The sequence below is a fragment of the Abrus precatorius genome, unplaced genomic scaffold (assembly GCF_003935025.1).
Source record: "Abrus precatorius isolate BTA unplaced genomic scaffold, Abrus_2018 Scaffold6, whole genome shotgun sequence".
Classification (NCBI taxonomy): domain Eukaryota; kingdom Viridiplantae; phylum Streptophyta; class Magnoliopsida; order Fabales; family Fabaceae; genus Abrus; species Abrus precatorius.
In genome coordinates this window covers 5,774,598-5,795,651 of record NW_020874406.1, presented here as the reverse complement: position 1 = coordinate 5,795,651, position 21,054 = coordinate 5,774,598, and the positions used below count along the sequence as shown (strand labels likewise).

General features: G+C 31.6%; 1 protein-coding gene across 3 annotated transcripts; it reads left to right on the top strand.

Annotated features, from left to right (window-relative positions):
• Positions 1-560: 560 nt before the first annotated feature.
• On the top strand, positions 561-17,263 carry LOC113868569 (protein VAC14 homolog). 3 transcript variants are annotated; one of them, XM_027504258.1, is made up of 20 exons: positions 561-1,021; positions 1,099-1,212; positions 1,299-1,364; positions 2,938-3,027; positions 3,112-3,231; positions 3,371-3,399; positions 3,534-3,676; positions 3,757-3,851; positions 4,206-4,292; positions 4,446-4,553; positions 4,709-4,800; positions 5,279-5,360; positions 7,263-7,328; positions 8,464-8,579; positions 8,700-8,820; positions 13,352-13,513; positions 13,696-13,824; positions 14,584-14,652; positions 15,737-16,027; positions 16,502-17,263. In XM_027504258.1, the coding sequence occupies exons 1-20, from the start codon at positions 932-934 to the stop codon at positions 16,613-16,615; spliced, it is 2,184 nt and encodes a 727-aa protein (XP_027360059.1). In that variant the 5' UTR covers positions 561-931; the 3' UTR covers positions 16,616-17,263. The 3 variants fall into 3 exon arrangements, with proteins under 3 accessions (XP_027360059.1, XP_027360060.1, XP_027360061.1); XM_027504259.1 differs by having other exon boundaries at positions 624-1,021; positions 16,514-17,024; XM_027504260.1 differs by having other exon boundaries at positions 655-1,021; positions 3,368-3,399; positions 16,514-16,984.
• The last annotated feature ends 3,791 nt before the right edge of the window (positions 17,264-21,054 follow it).

The window sequence follows — 21,054 nt, the reverse complement described above, 5'->3', positions numbered from 1 at the left end:
TAAAAATATAAAACTATTTTATGATATACGAGATATCTTATTTAAAAGAGTATTTTAACTTAATTAGATAACTAAATACAATGAAACTAAGTTTATAACTAGATTTTATTTTAACTGGTATTATATTTTTAAAATATAATTAAATATCAAAATTTATATTATATATTTATAAATATTCAAATTATATAAAATTTACTATAAATAATTATGAAGATAACATTAGATAATTTAAGAATTGAATCCATCAATTTTGTATTTTATAAAAAAATTATAAAATATAAATATTTAAGTTTAATAATTAGTGTTAAAAATATATATATAATATTTAATATAAAAATTATGTATAATTATATATATATATATATATATATATATAATGTTTAATATAAAAAATTACGGAAATTAACAAAGATGGAAATAATTATCAAAATTATTCTTTTTATTGTTGGTTACACATTTTTTTTTGAAGAAGTTAAATTTATATTATAAAATAAATTTATAGCGGCAAAAACAAAAAGAAAATGGCGATATTATAACCCCCAAATTAAGGACATTTCCGTGATTTCCTCTTCCATTCAATTCAACGATCACAAGAAAAACAATGCGCCCAGTTACTCACCTTCACTGCTAAATTATTAGTATCTTAGAAAAAAAGTCCCAATTTGGTTTCATTTCAATTTCACAAAAGCAGAAACTCGTCATCAAAATTTAATACAGCAGTAGGACAAGAAAATTCTCGGTTTCAGTTCCAATTTCGTTTTTTCTCAGATCCAATTGTCAATTTTCCCTCGCATTTCGATGCAAATCAAACTCCAAGAAAACCTCGCAATTTCCAATCCCTAACGGAAACGATGACGTTTCGTTTCGAGCAGGAAAGGATCCGCCAGTGAATTTGATTTTCGTTTCGATTTTCGATTGCGAAGGTGTTGCCATGGCCGACGCTCTCTCGGTGATTCCGCCAGCCGTGCTTCGGAACCTCGCCGACAAGCTCTATGAGAAGCGCAAGAATGCTGCTCTTGAGGTTTTTTCTCTTCAATCGCTTGAATTATCGTTAGTTGTGACCAATTTGGTGAATTTTGATGGGTTTTTGTGTTGTAGGTTGAGGGGATAGTGAAGCAGCTTGCTGGTGCTGGGGATCATGATAGGATAACTGCTGTGATCAAATTGTTGACTGTGGAATTTACTTATTCGCCACAAGCGAATCACCGCAAGGTAGCACAGACCCTGATTTTTTTATTTAGGTTAATTCTAGTTTGAATGTAATAATTTTAGCATTTTTTCTTTTAAATTCGATGAAGGGAGGGTTGATAAGCTTAGCTGCTGCTACTGTTGGGTTGACTACTGACGCTGCCCAGCATCTTGAGGTGAGGGGTTGCCCATTACAGTTCACAAGTTACTATTTCAGAAATTACGATTGAATTCTTTCCACTTGTTGAATTATGCAAATTTCATTTTGTATGTGTCTTAGAAACTTGGTAGTGGTTACTGGGTTTAATGGAAGAGAATATATAAGCTCTTTGTATGTGTGCGTGCACGCTTGTGTGTGTGTGGGAGAGAGAGTACAAATAAGTTTCTGATGGCTACGCATCTTAACTAATTGTTTACTTTGCTGTTGCATGAGGAAAGAATAATCGGTTTCTCAAACAACCTTTTTTTATCTTTAATTTTCTCTTGACATTATCAGTATGAGTATTTTATTGTAGCGGGATGGGAATGACCAGATGAAATCAAATGATGGAACTAAACCATATAAAAGTATCTTGGTTCATACACCACCCCCCTCATTTGTGCAGATGATTGAAAATTTCACATTTTTCGGGTGCAGTTATTCCTTTCTTTTGTGCATGTATGTAGCACTTTATCCCTCTTATTTAATAAGGGTATGGTGCTATTTTCTTCCTACAATTAATATAAACATTATGTATCGCTTGTTATTCACATTGACTTAATAAGTTACGTCCATATGTGGATTATTTCATTTAATCAAACCAATGAATCAGAAGATCACTGGGGTATGTTTTACAAAATTGCTTTATATGGCCATTAAAATATTTCCTTTACAGTTTTGAAGTCGTGTATACATTTAAGGTTTATATCCAAGGTTGTTAAACTCGATAGTTTATGTAAACATGAGGATTGCCCTTAAAATCGACTTGTAGAGTTTGCCTCATACAAAAATAATATTTAAAATGCCATAATACTGAAAAAAAGCACAATAATAAAATTAAAATCATACTTAAGTAGCTAAATCATATAATGACAATGTGATTTTGGTTCCCTAATTCTAAATGTGGTGTTTCACAACTTGTGAAGAGGGAAGAAAAGTGGTGCCCTAATTCTAAATGGTGTTATTTTTGTGAGCAAACGTGATTTCCCATTTGTTTTATTAAACTCGTAGAATTGGGTGTAAACTCACAAGTTACCCAAGTTTATCTAAATCACCTGAGTTTACCTGAAAACAAGTTTACATGTGATTTGACATGATTTCCTCTATTGTAATCTTGTTTATCAGACAATCACGGGCTTAACAATCATGTATACTATTTCTGTAATTCTAGAATCCAGATCTGCAATAATCTTCAGCAAATACCATTTGTCTCAGTCATGTGATATTCATACACAGATTTGGTGACTTTTTATACCAGTTAGAACATTCTTCTTTAGCAGGATTTTTGTAGCGTCTATAGAAGTAACACAAGGTATTTTGAAAACCACAGCATTCTGAAACTGCAATTCAGGCATGCCAGTGGAACATGCTAATTACTTTTGGATGCTAGTTTTGTTCTTTCTGGTTATTAAACTGATTTTATTATGGTTCAAAGTTTTAGGATAAGTATCATTGAATAACAGAAAAAAATGATTTCACCATAAGGTTAAAATTGATGTGTGTATTCATTTTCCTTCTTCTTATTTACCTACATATTTTGTATATGACAGCTAATTGTACCCCCTGTGTTAAATTCTTTCTCCGATCAAGATAGCAGAGTTCGTTATTATGCTTGTGAAGCATTATATAACATAGCAAAGGTGAGGATCCAATTCTGCTGAACTATCTAAACCTTCAATTTGATAATGTACACTCCTTCAATGTGAATCTTGTTTTGATGCTAGGTTGTGCGAGGAGATTTTATTATATTCTTCAACCAGATCTTTGATGCCTTGTGCAAGCTTTCTGCAGACTCAGATGCCAATGTACAAAGTGCTGCTCATCTCTTAGATCGACTTGTGAAGGTACAATAAATTTCTCTTAGACTCCAACATTCTTTTGGGAAGATTTACATGTGCGCACATGTCAAATGTTTTCTGAATAGAGATGGACCTAATAATGATTACTGTTCCCTTTTGATTAACTGTTGCTTTATTCGAGCAGGATATTGTGACTGAAAGTGATCAGTTCAGGTACACCTTCTCACTTCTATGCTATATGCTTCTCTGTACGAATGTGTTGTAATTTAAATTTCAATAGAGTTGTAGGTTTCTGTTTTTGACTTATAATGCTTCATGCCCCTCCATTTTTATTTCTTGATCTTCAGTATTGAAGAGTTTATACCGTTGTTGCGGGAGCGCATGAATGTATTGAATCCATATGTCCGTCAGTTTTTGGTAGGATGGATTACTGTACTGGACAGTGTCCCAGATATTGACATGCTGGGATTTCTTCCTGATTTTCTTGATGGTAAGTGTGTCAGTTGAAGAATGAGCTTTTATTTTTCTATTTATAGAAAATCATCAGCTAACCATTCGTAAACATATCAGGTTTGTTTAATATGTTGAGTGATTCAAGTCATGAAATACGTCAACAAGCTGATTCAGCTCTTTCTGAGTTTCTTCAAGAGATTAAGAATTCACCGGTAAGGCTTCTGCTGATGTATTGTTCTTCTTCCCTTTTGTTGGAGAGCAGGGCTTCTGGAACTAATCAGATCCCAAATCTGCTTTTATACCATAGTGTTAGGGTAGTTCTTTAAACACTACACTAACCAATAGTTTCCCTCCTTTAGATGTCTGGGGAAGTTTTATTGCAGCCACTTTCGTATGTTTCTCATGTTTTAGGGTTAATTGTTTTGCCCACTCTTTTCTGTTGATGCATTTTGTGGTGATTAACTGTACTGTACAAGTGTGCATCACTTTCACTTATTATTTTGAAACAAAAGCAACATGTTTTGTTCATTTGTCATTTTCTGACTCGAGCAGTGCTACTCTTGAAGTCTGTAGATTATGGTCGAATGGCTGAAATACTGGTACAAAGGGCTGGTTCTCCAGATGAATTTACAAGGTTAACAGCTATCACTTGGGTAAGCCGTATTGCAATGTTTTGGTTTGTTAAACAAGCCTTTATTGCAATTGAACTTTTTCCTAGTGTTGGCATCTAGTCAAGATTATTATATATTCTTTGTTGTTCATTATTATTTTCCTTAAATAATGTCTGTGCTTTCTTGTTTTAACAGATAAATGAGTTTGTCAAACTGGGTGGAGATCAGCTTGTTCCATATTATGCTGACATTCTTGGAGCCATTTTACCCTGCATATCTGATAAAGAAGAGAAAATTAGAGTGGTAGGCTTACTTGAGCTTTCCTAATTTCCTTCCCCTAATATCTTTATTTATTTTTAAATTTACCTTTTTAAACTCTGTTTTATCCCATGCATAATTTTAACATTGCCTGCTGAGGAAAACAATGATTTTGGAATAAATTTTGGCTTATGTTTAAGGTTGCTCGTGAAACCAACGAAGAGCTGCGTGCAATCAAGGCTGATCCAGCTGAAGCGTTTGATGTAGGAGCAATCCTCTCCATTGCTAGGAGGTATAGCTTTTGTAAACTGGGAGAAGGGCTGGGTTTCAATTTCAAAATACTTGCAATTTAAAAATTACTCCCTTTTATAAGAAACAAAAGACTAAATCATTAGGACTAAGGAAAGCAATTAATTCAGTTATATTTTTTATAAAAATAAATTTTATTCCAAAAATACTCATAACATTAAATGATGTAGTTGGTGTAGTCATTATCTCGTAAACATACATTTAACAATAAAAGAAGGGCATAAAAGGAATTCAGCAATTAATACATCTCAAATATATTTCATGTTTCTTATAATTAGGACCAAGAAAATACTCACTTTTGTTTTTTATAAAAAGGACCGGAGGGAGTATTGTTTTGTCTAGTGCTTTGAGCACGCGATAAGCTATTGTGTAATGATTATGAGGGTCTGTTTTGGTTTAGCCAACTGTATTTCACATTGATTATTTTGTAGAATGATTTTGGGAATGGTTTGACTGGTTAGGCAACTATCTAGTGAGTGGGAGGCTACTCGAATTGAAGCTTTGCACTGGATATCAACCCTTCTATACAGACATCGTAATGAGGTGACTTGGTTGTTTGAATTCAGCTGTCATTTTGATATAGTTTGAATTTGCTATGAATATGTGGACTTAATCTCTCAATATGATCATTGGAGACTTTGTCATACAAAATAATTCCATGCTCATTTGGATATTTCTGAAATCTTTGGAAACATTCTGTTGTTTATGCATTTTATCACAATAGGCCTTGGATTACAGGTTTGCTGAGTGTTCTATTTCTATTGAGTAATGATAGATGTTACTTGCCTGCAACCAGTAATTAATGCTATTCTGCTCCTTTTATATTTTTTTTACCTTTTGCTTGAATATCAAATGAGATTATGCTTTCCTTTCGGTTGTTCCAGGAATAAGGGATCTACTGTAATTTTATTTGATATGGTTTCATTCATGAATCATTATGATACCAAAGGTCTTACCCATTTAAAGCACACTTGTTTGCACTTTTTCCAGATTTTTTTTTTAAATTAAGAGCTATGTTAAAAAAATATAATAAGCATGTCTTTTTTTTAAAAAGCAGCAAAAGCCTCAAAATAAGCTGATGTACTGCTTTTCCCAGAATTTGCAAATAACTTTTGAAGAAGAAATGGAACTTAAAAATAAAGTTGTATCATATAGAATCACTTGTTTTCTTATCTTAAACAGGTAGACCCTCAAGATGAAATTCTGCAAATAATTTTGATGTTCTCATGCCAATTAAATAACATAAGCTTTCTTTGTTTATCACAAAAAAGGAAAAAATACAGCATGTGTACCGATTTATTGTTTGGTGTGAAGAAAGAATGACACTACTAAATAGTGGCTAACTGGCTATGTTGTGACATACACATGTCAAACATGTTTTATGTTGGACATTGCATGGACACTTCAAATATTTTTTTTTTATGTATTTTACAATTTTTATTACTTTTTCTTAAAAAACAGTTATGCCAATACAAATTGGAACTATGATATTTAGATATATTGTAGCATTTAATTATGTTTAGAATGATTCATACTCATTTTTTGAAAAAAAATATTCTCAGGTTTTTAAGATTTTTATTTTATGTTCATTTTGGATTAATTTGATAGTTTTGTAAACATTTCCGAAAGGAAACATTTAGTACATTGGAAACACCAAAAGTTTAAACATGATTTCATTTCCAAGACAATCCTTCCACTTTTAGTGGCTTAAAATCAGGCCTAAGAGTTTATAACAATAAAACTGTAAATTATATATATTATGGCAGTGCTTTGTCTTGTAATTAGGGCTTTTCATGGATGAGTTTGGGAAAAAGCCAAACCAGATTCATTTAGAATCAAGTTATATGGATTGGATTTCAAAACTAATTTGCTTTCTCTTTCAAATCCAGTTTACTCAAAACCAATCTCATTTTGAGTGAATTATACAACAGTTTACTCAGATTCTAATTATATTAATGGTTGCCATGCCATCTTGAAGACAGTGTTGGATGCCAGCCGGCTTTCAAACTAAATGGAATGAGAGAGAGATTACTATTTGATGATGAATAGAGAAAGTGAAGCATATTATGGGGACATCCAAATCATTGAACTGGTTACAGGCATATAATTAAAAGAAAAACCAGTCCAGAAATAAAATGGGCCATGTAACTGGTATTTTAAATTATCTGGATATTTATTTGGTTTGGTCTGGATCTGGATTAAGCCAGTGTATCCAGAAATTTTGAATAGCCCTACTTGTAATTTTTAAAATTTGATGTATCCTTGTATCTATGTCGTATTGTATCTGTTGGCATTCTTCTCAATTTCGTGCAAAACATTATAATTCTTAATATCAACCCTATTCTGAATTACTACTTTTTCAATTTGCATGAAATGTGTTGTATAGGTGTAGTAAGATAGAGTTTGGTGTCAATGCTCACTATTGTCATTCCTTGTCTGAAACAGGTTTTGACTTTTCTGAATGACATATTTGATACCCTACTCAAAGCACTTTCAGATCCATCTGATGAGGTAGTGTTATGCAGATAGCATGCCTTCTTTTGTTTTCTATTCTTTCCCATCAAATCATTTCTTTCTCAATATCTTTATGCATATGTTTTAATGAAGTTGTGAAATTTATTTATAGATAAGTTGTTCTATCAAAATATTACACACATAAGTTACAGTGCATATTATTTCAACATAAAACAATGGCAGTTAGTTGAAATGCTATGCTGCTAACCACCTTCCTTAGGTGTTTGGGAATTTGAAGTGGCCCTTCTATTCTCTATTATATTATTTGCTAGTCAAAACAATATAATTTGTTCTATTAAGTATTAAATGATTTGCAAAAAGATTGAACTATTTTTGTTTTTTGGTTTGGAAAACTTCGTATCATATCCCTTCTGTACTTTCAGTAACTTCATATCCCTTTTTTACTTTCAGTACTTCTTTTGTCTAATAAACTAAACTCACCCTAAAAACTCATTTCTGATGCACCCCTGCACTGTTTGTTTTCACTAGTCAATGGAGTCAAACCCAAAAGTAACCTTTTTTTAGCTGTCCATACCTCCCTTCAGAAACACACTAAATAATTAGACAACACAAAGGAGATCTTAAGCACTAAATTAAAACAAAATGACTTCAAAATTACTTTCAAGTGCCATTTTTTGTAAAAACTGAAAATTTGCTTGTAAAAACAATTTCTGAAAGTGGATAATATGTTTGATTTTGTTGGAAGGCTGTATAGATTTCTTGTATATACCTTCTTGATTGTTAGACATTACTTTTGAAATTGGACAAAATCGTCTGGCTGAACTGGTTGGGATTGTAAACCAGCTATGTCTATGGTTTGATCATTATCTGATTTAACCATGGTTCAGTCACAGTCTATCCCCAAATTTCTGGTTGAACCAATCTAGCAAAGACTTGGGGATCTCACCATTTCAATATGTGGTTTGGTTTTATGAGATTGTTGAAGTTCTGACTGACTGCCAAAAATGTGATACTTTTGGAGTCAATAATTTTTAAAAGCATTTTTGGTGTCAGCCCATATGTGTCACTATCCAGGATTGATAAATATGGTATGCTATTTTGTATAATTGAGGGAAATCAATAGTTCACTTGAATTGTCATTAATTTGTTACATTTTGGTAACATTATATAGGTCGTGCTTCTTGTTCTTGATGTTCATGCATGCATTGCAAGAGATCCCCACCATTTCCGGCAGCTTGTTGTTTTTCTAGTGCACAATTTCCGGCTAGATAATTCTCTTTTGGAGAAGTAAGCTATTTTCCCTTATCCTCTGAGTTCTTCTACTTATGTAATTTGCTAAAATATGTTATTACTATCAATATTCACCTTTTCATTCATTAAAAAATTATTTTATTTAATAAACTCCAGGCGTGGTGCTTTGATTATCCGACGCCTTTGTGTGCTTTTGAATGCTGAGAAAGTCTACCTTGAACTTTCTACAATATTAGAAGGAGAATCTGATCTGGATTTTGCATCGATTATGGTTCAGGTTTGTGTGACTTTTACAGGTGCTAGATAAAAGGCTGCAATGGATTTTCATGTTTCTGTTTCATTAATATATTGTGTTTGGGGGATGGAAGAGATCAAGAGGTAGAACTATTTGCATTTATGGGTGGAAGATTATTAGAAGGTAATCTATGATATTATCTCATGTAAATATTAGGATTAGACTCCTATATATACATGTAATAATGTAATATGATACAATAAAATTCAGAATTTCAAGTTGGCATCAAAGTGTTTGATCTTGGGGTCTTTGCTTCTGCACACTTCCACACATCAAGCCCTAGCTGCCTTTAGGTAGCACCCAAACACTAGTTGCCTTTATCGTGGCACCCAAACCCTAGCAATCGTCTTCATTACAACATACGTTTGCACCTTCATTGTGCTTAGACATTTTCTTTCCTCTCTCAGCCGCTGACAGCCCCTGCCACTGTCATTGCTGCTGCAACCATACTATCTGGAGCACATGGTCAAGACTGGCCAAACCCCAAAATTTTGTCTCCAACAAAGCCTGCACACACTGCCCCACCACAAAACCCCTTGCCAGCGAGTGAAAGCTATACGCCACCTTCTTGACTGCCGTTTTTCATGCCGCAAACATTGTTTTCTATTTGTCAAGATCTCCTCTGTCGGTTTTGACCCTTCGTTGCTCAAATCATAGTTGTTTGGCTGATCGTTTCTTTAACCTTTATACGTTCTCTTTTAAAACGTAAGTGTTTCTTGCCATGATGACCCATGGACCTCTCTTGCCATGACTAGTATTTTATCTTATTTTAATACCTCATGTTCTGTATCTGGGGATATTTGGATAATTGACTCTGGTTCTTCCTATCACATGATTCCCAACCTTTCTCTTTTACTTCTTATTCCACTTTATTTGGTGCACATCACATTACAGTTATTAATAGTTCACAAACTTCCATTCTTGGTTGTGGTAGTATTCCACTCACTACCTTCCTTTCACTAAAAAATGGTCTTCATGTTCCTAAGCTCTCCACTAAACTTATCTCCATTCATAAAATTACCTATGATCTAAATTGTACAAAAACATTTTTTTTCATCTCATTGTGTTTTTCAAGATCTTACCTTGGGGATGACAATTGGAGTTTCCTAAGCAATGAGGAGGGTTTCATTAATTTCCGTTACTATAAACCGATGTCCAAGACGATGTTGCAATAGGGGGGGGGGGTTTCAATTTTTGTAACCCGTCTTCTTCTAAGTATGACTCTTCTCAAATTTAGCTTCAACATAGGTGTCTAGGTCATCCACCTTTTAGTTTGCTTAAGAGTATGTTTTTTTCTTTGCTTAAAAGAATCAGCTAAGTATTTGCAATGTGATGTTTGCCAGTTTGCTAAACACTACCTGTTACTTTTCCAAATAGTTTTAAAAAAGCAATGTATCTTTTGATCTTATCCATTCTAATGTATGTGAACTTGCTCCTATTGCTAATGTGTCTGGTGCTAAATTATTTTTATTGTATCCTTTATTGTTAGCACACGTATAACTTGGATTTTTTTTTTATGAAAGATAAAATAGAAGTGACCCAACTGTTTGTGAATTTTTATCACTTATTTCAAACTCAATTTGAAAAACCAATTAAACGCATATGGACAATAATGGACGAGAATGTGAACCAAAATTTGTTTCAATTTCTATAGGAAAAATGAGTTTTTCATGAGTTGACATGTGTAGAAACAGTTTTAATGGCTGATTACTTAAATAACAGGTTTCCTAGTCGCATTTTGAATGGCTCTAGTCATGTCTAGTCCATATCTACCTTTCATCGTTTTGTTCTTGTCTTGAACAGCCTTCTGGTTCGTGTCTTCGGTTGTATTGCCTTTGTTCATGTTCACATTTAGCATCGGGGCAAGTTGCATCCTCATGCTACTAAGTGTATTTTTATATGATATACTCTTGGATCCTCATGCTACTAAGTGTATTTTTATATGATATACTCCAAATAAAAAAAAATATATGTGTTATCACTCTTCAAACGTCAGGTTTATGTTTCTATGGATGTTACCTTTAATGAAACAGAGTCATTTTACTCCCATCCTCAACTTCAGGGGGAGAGTCATCAGGAAGTTGAGTTAGTTGGTCCTCACGAGTCTTTCTGTTTTATTCCTCTGACTCAAGCAAAGAAGAAAGTGACTCATTACCAACAAAAGCAAGTGCACTTATCTTGGTTTATTAGAAGAGAAAAAAACCTGACCTAATCCAATAGGAACAGTCAGCCAAACCAAAGGTAAATTGTAGTATCATTAATCCTAAGTCATTAGATATTTCTTTAAACAATTGTGAGCCTAACCTAGATGATCTGCCAATTTCTTTGTGAAAAGAACAACGTTCATGCGTCAGATATCCTATTTCTCAGTTTATATCCACTAAACATCTATTTGTGTAGCATTAGAGTTTTATTTGTGCTATTGATTCTTCAAATATCTCTAAGTCAGTACAGGAAGCCTTAAAGGATGATAATTAAGTTCGAGTCATGAATGAAAAGATCAGTGCATTGGAAAGGAATATCACTTGAAAAAATTGTAGAACAACCCAAGGATAAGAAAACTGAGTTGCAAGCGGATCTACGCAATTAAATATTGATCAGATGGTAATGGTACCCTTGAACAAGGCCAGATTAGTTGCAAAAGAATACCCTCAGACTTACGGAATTGACTATGAGGAGACATTTCCACCAATGGCAAAAATGAATATTGTGAGAACTATCTTTTCATTAGCAACATACTTTGGTTGAAGTTTGCATGAGTTTGATGTAAAAAATGCATTATTGCATGGAGAGTTGAGGAAATATATATAGATATTCTCCCAAGATTCGGCACCATTGATGGTGGAAACCAGGTGTATAGATTGAAGAAAGCTCAATATGGGCTTAAGCAATCTCCTCGTGTTTGGTTTGAGAGATTTACTTAAGATATAGTGTCCTTAGGATACAAGCGAAGTTAGGGTGATCATACCTTTATACAACACTCATAAGCTGGTAAACTAACTCTTTTACTAGTTTATGTGGATGATATGATCATTGAAGGTAATGATGAGATTGAAAAACAGAGCTTAAAAGAGAAACTAATTGTTCAGTTTGAGATGAAGGATTTAGGATTAGGAAGGCTGAAGTACTTTCTAGGAATTGAGATGACCAACTCAAAATAGAGAAGTTTTATCTCAGAGAAAATATGTTCCAAATCTTCTCAAGGAGACTAGAAAATTGGGATGCATAGCTACTGGAGTACCTATAGAACAGAACCACCAAATAGGAGAAGGGGAGAGCCCTACTGTAGACAAAGCCTAATACCAAAGACTAGTGAGAAAGTTAATTTACCTATCTCATACAAGACCTAACATTGTATATGCCATTATAATTGTCAGTCAATTCATGCATGATCCATGTGAAAGACATTTACAAGCAGTGAACAAGATTCTCCAATATTTAAAAGGAATTCCTGGACAAGAAATTCTCTTTAAAAGGGGAGAGTCTCTCTCCTTGGAGATACATACAAACAACAACTATGCAGGTTCCATTGTAGATAAAAGATCCTCTTCAGGATATTGTATGTTTCTAGGAAGAAATCTAGTAACATGGAGGAGTAAGAAACAAAGTGTTGTGGCCAGATCAAGTGCTGAAGCTGAATTCCGGCCTAAGGCTCAAGGAGTGCATGAACTTCTATGGATGAAGATCATTCTTGACGACATTAAATTAAAATTCACTAGTTCTATGAAACTATTGTGTGATAACAAGTCTGCCATCAGCATAGCTCATAATCATGACTAATATGATGGGACAAAACATATAAAGACTGATTGGCATTTCATTAAAGAGAAACTAGATAGTGGGCTCATAGCTACCACTTTTTTCCTTTCTAGAGATCAACTAGTAGATATGTTTAGTAAAGGATTAGCAGCTGAGCAGTTCCAAGATCTTTCATGCAATTTGAGAATGATAGATATCCATTCACCAAATTGAGGGGGAGTGTTGAGAATATCTCTTAATTATTATGATTTACTATACTTGTTTATTGTCATTATCTTTATAATTATTTGTTATTATCTCTAAGATATTAGAAGATAATCTATGATATTATCTTATGTAGATATTAAGATTAAACTCCTATATATACATGTAAATTATAATGTAATTTGATACAATACAATTCAGAATTTCAAGTATATATTATCCTATAATGGAATTTGAAGCTCTAGATTCCAAAGGCCTAAGACTCTGCTATTTGGCAGGTCATTCTTTTAATTGTTTATCTAATAATGCTCAATGATCCTCCATTGTAGGCTTCAATCAGTTTTATGGAACTAGAGGGAAGTTAATGAGTGACCTAGATGTACAAGTATAACTAACCTTGTTGTTGGGACCAAGAGTTGTAGGACACTATTATCAATGTTATATTTTTTTTGTTGCTTTTATTCTATTGTTGTGTGTATTTTTCTTTTTCATGAGTCTGAAGTTTAGATTATCCTATGTAATGAAGCAGCCCCTTTTTAAAAAATTTCAGGCTTTGAATTTGATCTTACTTACATCATCAGAATTATCTGAGATTCGAGATCTTTTGAAGCAATCACTGGTAAATCCTGCTGGGAAGGACTTGTATGTTTCTCTGTACGCTTCTTGGTGCCATTCTCCAATGGCAATTATAAGCCTTTGTTTTTTAGCTCGGGTAGGCCTCTATAACACAGTTCTGATTTTTTGCTTGTCATTTCAAGTGTATTTCTTTCTCTTTCGTGTGTGCACATGCCACATACACACATTGTAAACGATGTCTATTTGCGGATATTAGCTTTAGCTATATTTGGATAACCTGATCCCTTTTTTGTGAAATATATTATCTTTCCCCAACAGACTTACCAACATGCCAGTGCCGTGATTCAATCACTAGTAGAGGAGGATATTAATGTCAAGTTTTTGGTCCAACTGGATAAATTGATTCGCTTGCTGGAAACTCCTATCTTTGCATATCTTCGATTGCAGGTACTTAATTAAAACCCCATGTTTTATCACTATGTATCTATTAAATATATATTTTTTGTACTTAGTCTGGTAAAATATGATGGATGTTGAGATGTTGGTTGTGTTTATGATGTGATTAGATTTAATTATCAGCAATCTCTTATTATTTGTGTGTGCGCGCGCACATGTTTTCCATTAAACTACAATACTGTTTTATTGCCATTTTTTATAACTTTTTTGTCAGTTTCATTTAACATACCACACATCAAATACTAAATGGTTCTTGTTCTTGTTTTATTATATATCAAATTTTAATTATGAACCCCATTTTTATAATTGATTTACTTTACCCCACTCTTATCAAAATTGCAATTGTGCATTTGTAATGCAATCCATATAGAATTCTTCATGATAAATAACAACTCTCTATATTATTGAATTTATCATGTGGATCTGTTTTACTGGGTTTTTGGATCCTCTTCTAAAAGAAGGAAAAATGATGGAAGAAATGTTATAATTTGAAAGCCTGGTTGCTTGTATGAGCAGAATATCATATATAGGAATATTTGTGGTGGTTTTCAATCCTTTTGTGATAAATCCCTTTCATTCTCACGTACTATTCATGCACCAATCCTCATGTTAGTTTTGCCATGTTTTATTTATTTTTCTCTTGTATATCAGATGAATCAAGTAGCGATCAGTCCTCTTTTTAATTGTGGTAAGGGATAGTTATGACTTTTAATGGTTTCTCTCATGTTCTCAAATTATTTGATTTTGCAGCTTCTTGAACCTGGAAGATATATTTGGTTATTCAAGGCATTATATGGTCTTTTGATGTTGCTTCCTCAGGTATCTGCAGACGATTTCTTTTTATCTGTTGAAAAGTTTTTAAGGTATTACTTGCCTTATATGTGTTAGTGTAAACTCAGAATAGTCATTTAACTGTATTAATTCTCCAATATTCTGTTGTGACAAACTCTGATATCAGTTACTTATACAGTTCCAGCTAGGATCAGCTAGTCTATATAAAGATAGTTTGTACTCTTTCCATTAAGTCAAGTTGAATAAAATTCAGATTGAAATTTCCCTCTTTTTTTCTGTCTGTCTCTTGCTCTGTGATTTTCAACATTATGAATGGGATGTATTTAGATATCCTTTTAGGGAGGTGATTTTTAAGACTTGCATTGGATACAATACTCTCTCTTCTTTCTAGCATTTAGAAGTGACATTTTGTTTTGTATTGTTACCCTGTTTACTGGTGTATATTACTGCGTTCTTAATATAGCCAATTTACTTATTTCAATGCACTTAATCAAACCGTATGTTAATTATTTGATTATTTCAAAAGAAGGAATGTGGTTTATTATTTATGTTTACTTGCCTTTGCTTCCCTTACATTTTGTGAGACATCTTTATGGACAAAAAGTTATTTAATCTAGATATTATACTCCTGAATACATTTGGGTAAATATACATGGAATGAAATATGCTTAAAGAAAATAATATGGTCGATATTCAGGAAGAAAGATATACCTAGTTTTTAAGCTGTTCAGAATCTACTGGTAAAAGTTTGGACGCCCTTGTAATATTGAAAATATAATGTTTTTTGCAGGTTCTTTATATACTTCATTTTTTTTACTTGCATGCTTTTTTTTAACATCGTGTCAGTAATTTATTTTATTATATTTTTTTATCTGGAGATGTTTCTGTCTGGGCATTGAAAATTGTGATTCTGATGATAATAAGTATTGTTGGATGTATCAACTTGATCTTCTTTTCAATTAACTTATACCTTCTACAATCTACACTTCATGCATAATGAAGACGAGGAGGGTGCGGAGGATAATTGTGTGAATTATTGTTTCTTAGGAAAGACTTCTTTCCAGAATACATGGTTTGTTTATATATTTACTCTTTTTATACTGCTATGCAGCAAAGTGCCGCCTTTAAGATACTAAAAACTCGTTTGAAAGCTGTACCACCATATTCGTTCAATGGTGAGCAATTGAAGAGAATGACTTCAGGAGATCTCTACCAGTTTCATCACATGCCTGATGGATTTCAAACCATTGAGGATGGTGACAAAACTGAAGATGGTGGAAACTCACATAATGGAATAAATTTTGCTGCAAGGCTGCGACAGTTTCAGCAAATGCAGCACCAGCATCGAGCTCATGCTAAAACAGAGACAAATTTGCGCAATATTTCCTCTTCATTGTCGAAGGTTGCTGACTTCTTCACTCTGCATGTTGATTTTTATATTTGTGTTTTACGTTTGATATAACTTATTGGGTAAAAATTCATAGAATTTAGAGAATATAGGGAATGGAGAGGAAAAGAGAGGTGTCGGTGCCTGATTTATAATCGCTTAACATACTATATTTTCAGTAGGCTTTATTTGAGAGTTGGTTTTTGGGAGAAAGGGAATGGAAGGGAAAGGCTTATGTGATAGTTATCTTGTTTGGGAGTTTTTAGATTAGAGGGGGAGAGTTTATAAATCTTTCAAAACCCTCCTAATCTCATTCTTGAGTTTCCTTAATTTGGGGAGTTTTGTGTTAACCCTCCTTTCTCCTCTTTTACCTTTTAAACACTTTTCTTCTCTCTCCCTTCAAACTTCCAACCGAAGTCTTAATATATTATTTTTGTGCTCATTTGAGATATCCTTCTGCTTTGTTCGGTTTACTGATGTCATTCCCAGCATTATATGCAGGAGGTACAAGGAGAGGAAGAACCTAGAAGACCTAAATCTATTGATCTTAATGTTCCTCCTTCAAGATCGTCAAAGAGAGGTCCAGGGAAGCTACAGTTATAAAATTTCAATATTGTTTCTACCCATCGAGTCTAATTTAGAGTATGTGAACTTTGAAGGGGTCGGGTATGATTTGTAAAATTGTAAATTATAGTAGCTCGTTTTATTCTTGTTATAGAGGTTGGGAATTGGGTTTTGGAATCAAGGTAGAGCTTGGGCTATCCTGGGCTATTCTTTGGACTTTGTACAACGTGATACCCACGTGGTTCTGTTATTATTATTATTTTTTATTTTAAACCATGTGGGCTGGAGGGAAATATTTTATTTAGTAAAGTATCTTTTGTCTACCTATTTATCATTTACTGCCATATGATATACAATGAGGATTTAGCTACTTTCATGTAGAAATTTCACGATTGGCAAAGTTGGCAGTAAGAGTTCTGTATGTTCATAGCATTTGGTTTGATTCATTACATTAAAACTGTGATTACCTATTTAATTTGGGTCAGCGAATACATTTTCTAGTTTAATATGAAACGGTGAGATTAAACCATGGCTTGCTGGCTGAGGGAGAACTTGTCTGATTGTCTCGTACTGATGAAGAGCCAAAAATTATGGTGAGATGGATTGATTTTGTTTCGTGTATTGTACCATCGGTAAGGATAATTTGTTGCAACTTGCAATTTCCGTTATGATGAATTTCGTTTTTCCTTAGAGCAACACTAATTTTTACCTATGCTTCAGCTTATTTAATGGGTATTACATTCCAATTAGGTATATACTACAAATATCTTCGAGTAATGTGCCTTTTTTTTTCTTGGTAATTAGTGTTGTAATTTTTTGGGGCATTTATTGGCTGTAATATTCTCGTCATGTTGTGAGTTTGATGTCGTTGTATTGCTTTCGCTGGCCGTGCTAGTTTGTTGTCCTCAAATTTTATTGAGAAGGCAAAGACTAGGCTTTTACCTGCATAGTATATAAGAAGAAATTGGAATGTATTGAGTTTATGTTACTCAATTATAAAAGAACATGATTTTTATAGTAATTAATTTACAAGTTATATCATACATAACAAATGATTTTTATAATACTATTACTCTTCGATTTGTTGCTGTTACTGGCTCAAAAATATTTTACACGAGTTTTAACGCAAAATCTTTAGCTAAATATATCGATTACACTTGTCGCAGTGAGGTCTTATACTACTGTTGTTAACCCTTCGGGTCAATTTTTGTTTTGCTACTTCTTAGTCTTATCAGTATAAGCTTAGTTTTTATTTGTAAAATGTATCCTCTATTATGTTTTCGCATACATATTATGTATAAGCTATAGTTTTGACGGTTTGTTGGTCATATGATTAAGTCGTTATTTGTTATATGATTATGTCTTTGCTTGTGAATTTTCTGGTTAACTTCTATACACGGACAATGTGAAAGGAAATTCATTGAATATTGATTGCAAAAAAACATTTTTATGTTTTAATTATTACTAGATTTTGTACTTCATATGATATATATAGGTTTATAATACATTTATTTTTTATATTATTAATTACTTATGTTGTATTAGCAATACTATTGAATAATTACTTTTTATGCTAAGTCTATATTTATTAAAAATGTTAACTTATTTTAGTATTTAAACAATTTACTTCATATTAATTTAATTGATAAAAATAATGCAACATTTTTCAGAATTTAATTCCAAAGATGAAGTAAAATAACTTAATTATTTCTGTAAGTTTAGCTTTAAAATATTCAACTATTTATAGTTAATGTATGCATTTTTAACACACCTTGAAAAGTGGAGCATAGGAGTCAATACCGTAACTTTGTTGGAGGTTTATTTTGATGTTTTGGTTTTAATTTTAGATAAAATATTATAATTATAATATTTGACCTTAATGTTGAAATTTCATATAGTATTTATTTTTATAATATTTTTCGTATTTATTTGATAAATATTGTACTTTGTTTTGTACTTTATGCTATATATACGAAATTTTTCTAGTTAATACTTTATACTATTTCATTGAACTGTATTTTAATTAATTGAATTGCAGATAATGAGAATGAGTATGGGGATTAGATACCTAGTTGGTATAGAGATAGAGACTAAAGTAGTTAACGAATAGTATTGAAACGAGTACGGGTAGTTTATAAAAACATAGATATAGGGATAATGAGAATGAGTATAGGGATATAAGTACCTAGGTGGTATGGAGACAGGGATTAAAGTAAATATCCAACCAGTATAGCAATATAAATAATCTTTTAAAACATGGATATAGACAATACCGTACCCAAACTCTAACTTACCACTACTTTGTAAAGGCATCGATTAAAATCAAAATAGTTTGCCGGAAGTTGTCAGCAATTCTAGTATCACCTGTATGATTCAACTTTTATCATTGTTGAGATTATTACAGTTCCTTTATTCACTTTCGGCCAAGATTTGTCTTTATTTGTTAGGATTATTAAAAAAAATTAATGTTTGCCGTATGATTGATATCTTAAAAATTAAAAAGTATTTATATATTTTTAAAATAAATTATTAATTATATTATTTATTAATATAAAATTAATAATAATAATTATTTTACATATTTTAATTATCTGAAAATGTAGAAATTACAAAAAAAAAAAATCATTTACCAAAGAACAAAAAATTATCAATTGCTAGGATAGTTTTTATTAATATATTCTTTCTCTAACCAAAAATAATTTGATAGTATAAATTTAAAATTTTATACTAACAAATAATTTTTTAATAAAAATATTCATATATATTATTAATATATTAAGTATTAATATAAAACATAATTGTTCTTTATAAATCTTTAAATTTTATTCTAATAATATATTTTTTGTTAGATAAAGAAAATATTAATAAAGATTGTTTTAACACTTAATAATTTTTGTGTGATATTAAATAATTATATATTTATAGACGTGTATTTAACTAATGAAATATGGAGAATAATGCATGATAAAATATTGAATTTTATTTTGCAATTCTTTATTTTGGTATCGATTTTTTTATAATCAATTAATAGTTTTTTTACGCAATTTAGGTCCTTTAAAGTAATTACACAATTAGTGCATTTTTATACTTTTGCTTAAACAAATTTTTTTTTATCTAAGTGAAAGTGTAAAAAATGCACTAACTATGAAACATAATTTATGTCAAAACTACGAGGCATCTCGATCCTTTCTTACGTAATTCATTTTTTAAATAAAATTTTATTATATTTTTTATTTTTTTATTAAGATTATGTATAATTTTGATTTATTTTTTTAACCAATTAACTTTATTTTAAAAATTTAGCAAACTTGGTCCTTACCATTTTTTATTTAAAATTTTTAAATTCTTATTTTTTTATCAAAAAAATTGGGAGTTTATCCTAAAGTTTAGGATATAAAATAATTTTGAAAGTTTAGAAGGTAGAAATTTAGTGAAAATTTACTAAAATTTGAAGGATTTTGTAGAATGTGGGTTTGAAGAGTAAGAAAATTGATTTTTTTTAATTTATTTTGGATTAAAATTGATATGTTGGTTGAAAAATTTTGAGCAGAAGACAATTTAAAATAATTCAATTGATTTGATTTGTAAATGTTTTGAGTGAAAAAATGAGCAGTTAAGAGTTTTAGGTAAATTGTTTATAAAAAATAACTAAATTTGGTTTTAAAAACAAATGAATTTAATTAGTTTGAAAATAATTAAAAAAACCAAAATTATGTGTAATCCATATTAAAGAAAACAAAACTGTAATTAAATCTTCAAACAAAGAAGGAAAGATTGGCATATTATTAACTCATTCAACCACTAGGCCTACATTTTTTTCAATAACAAAATACATTTACTTTGCTTGATAATAGTAAGATAATCACTAGTAGCATATTATCATAGAATAAGGGATATTCTTTCCCTTTTGAAGTTAATTATTGAAGGATCTATGACTATAACACAATACTTCACTCAATTGAAGAGGGACTCAAAAGAGTTAATAGATTTTTGGTCAATCTGCACATGCACACGTGCAGGAACATTATCATATAGTTTTAAGAAAAATAAACAGTAGAATGATAGCCAAAGTTTCTTTGCTTAGCTATAGCGTATTATTCTTATACCAAGAATATGCTTAGCAACTCTCATATCTTTCATGATAAATGACTCACCTAATTACTTCTTCATCTTGCTAATCCTAAAAGTAATTTTTCCAACAAGAAGTATGTCATTAACATATAATAACACAATAATAAGATTATCATGAGAGAACTTTTTCACAAAGACACAATAGTCAGAAGTTATTTAATTATTGCCTTACTCTCACGTAAAAGACTCAAACTTCTTATATCACTGCCTAGGAGCTTGTTTCAAACCATATAGACCTTTTTTAGCCTACACACAATCTTCTTTTTTTTTTTTTTTTACATAAAAGCCATTAAGTTGCTTCATAAAAATCTCTTCTTTCTAAATCACCATGAAGGAAAAGGGTTTTC

Excerpts from the sequence above, each read along its gene's own strand:
- LOC113868569 (XM_027504258.1), top strand. The coding sequence starts at position 932 with ATGGCCGACGCTCTCTCGGTGATTCCGCCAGCCGTGCTTCGGAACCTC. Across the intron at positions 5,361-7,262 it reads TATACAGACATCGTAATGAG|GTTTTGACTTTTCTGAATGA; the intron begins GTGACTTGGTTG and ends TGTCTGAAACAG. Across the intron at positions 14,653-15,736 it reads TTTTGATGTTGCTTCCTCAG|CAAAGTGCCGCCTTTAAGAT; the intron begins GTATCTGCAGAC and ends ACTGCTATGCAG.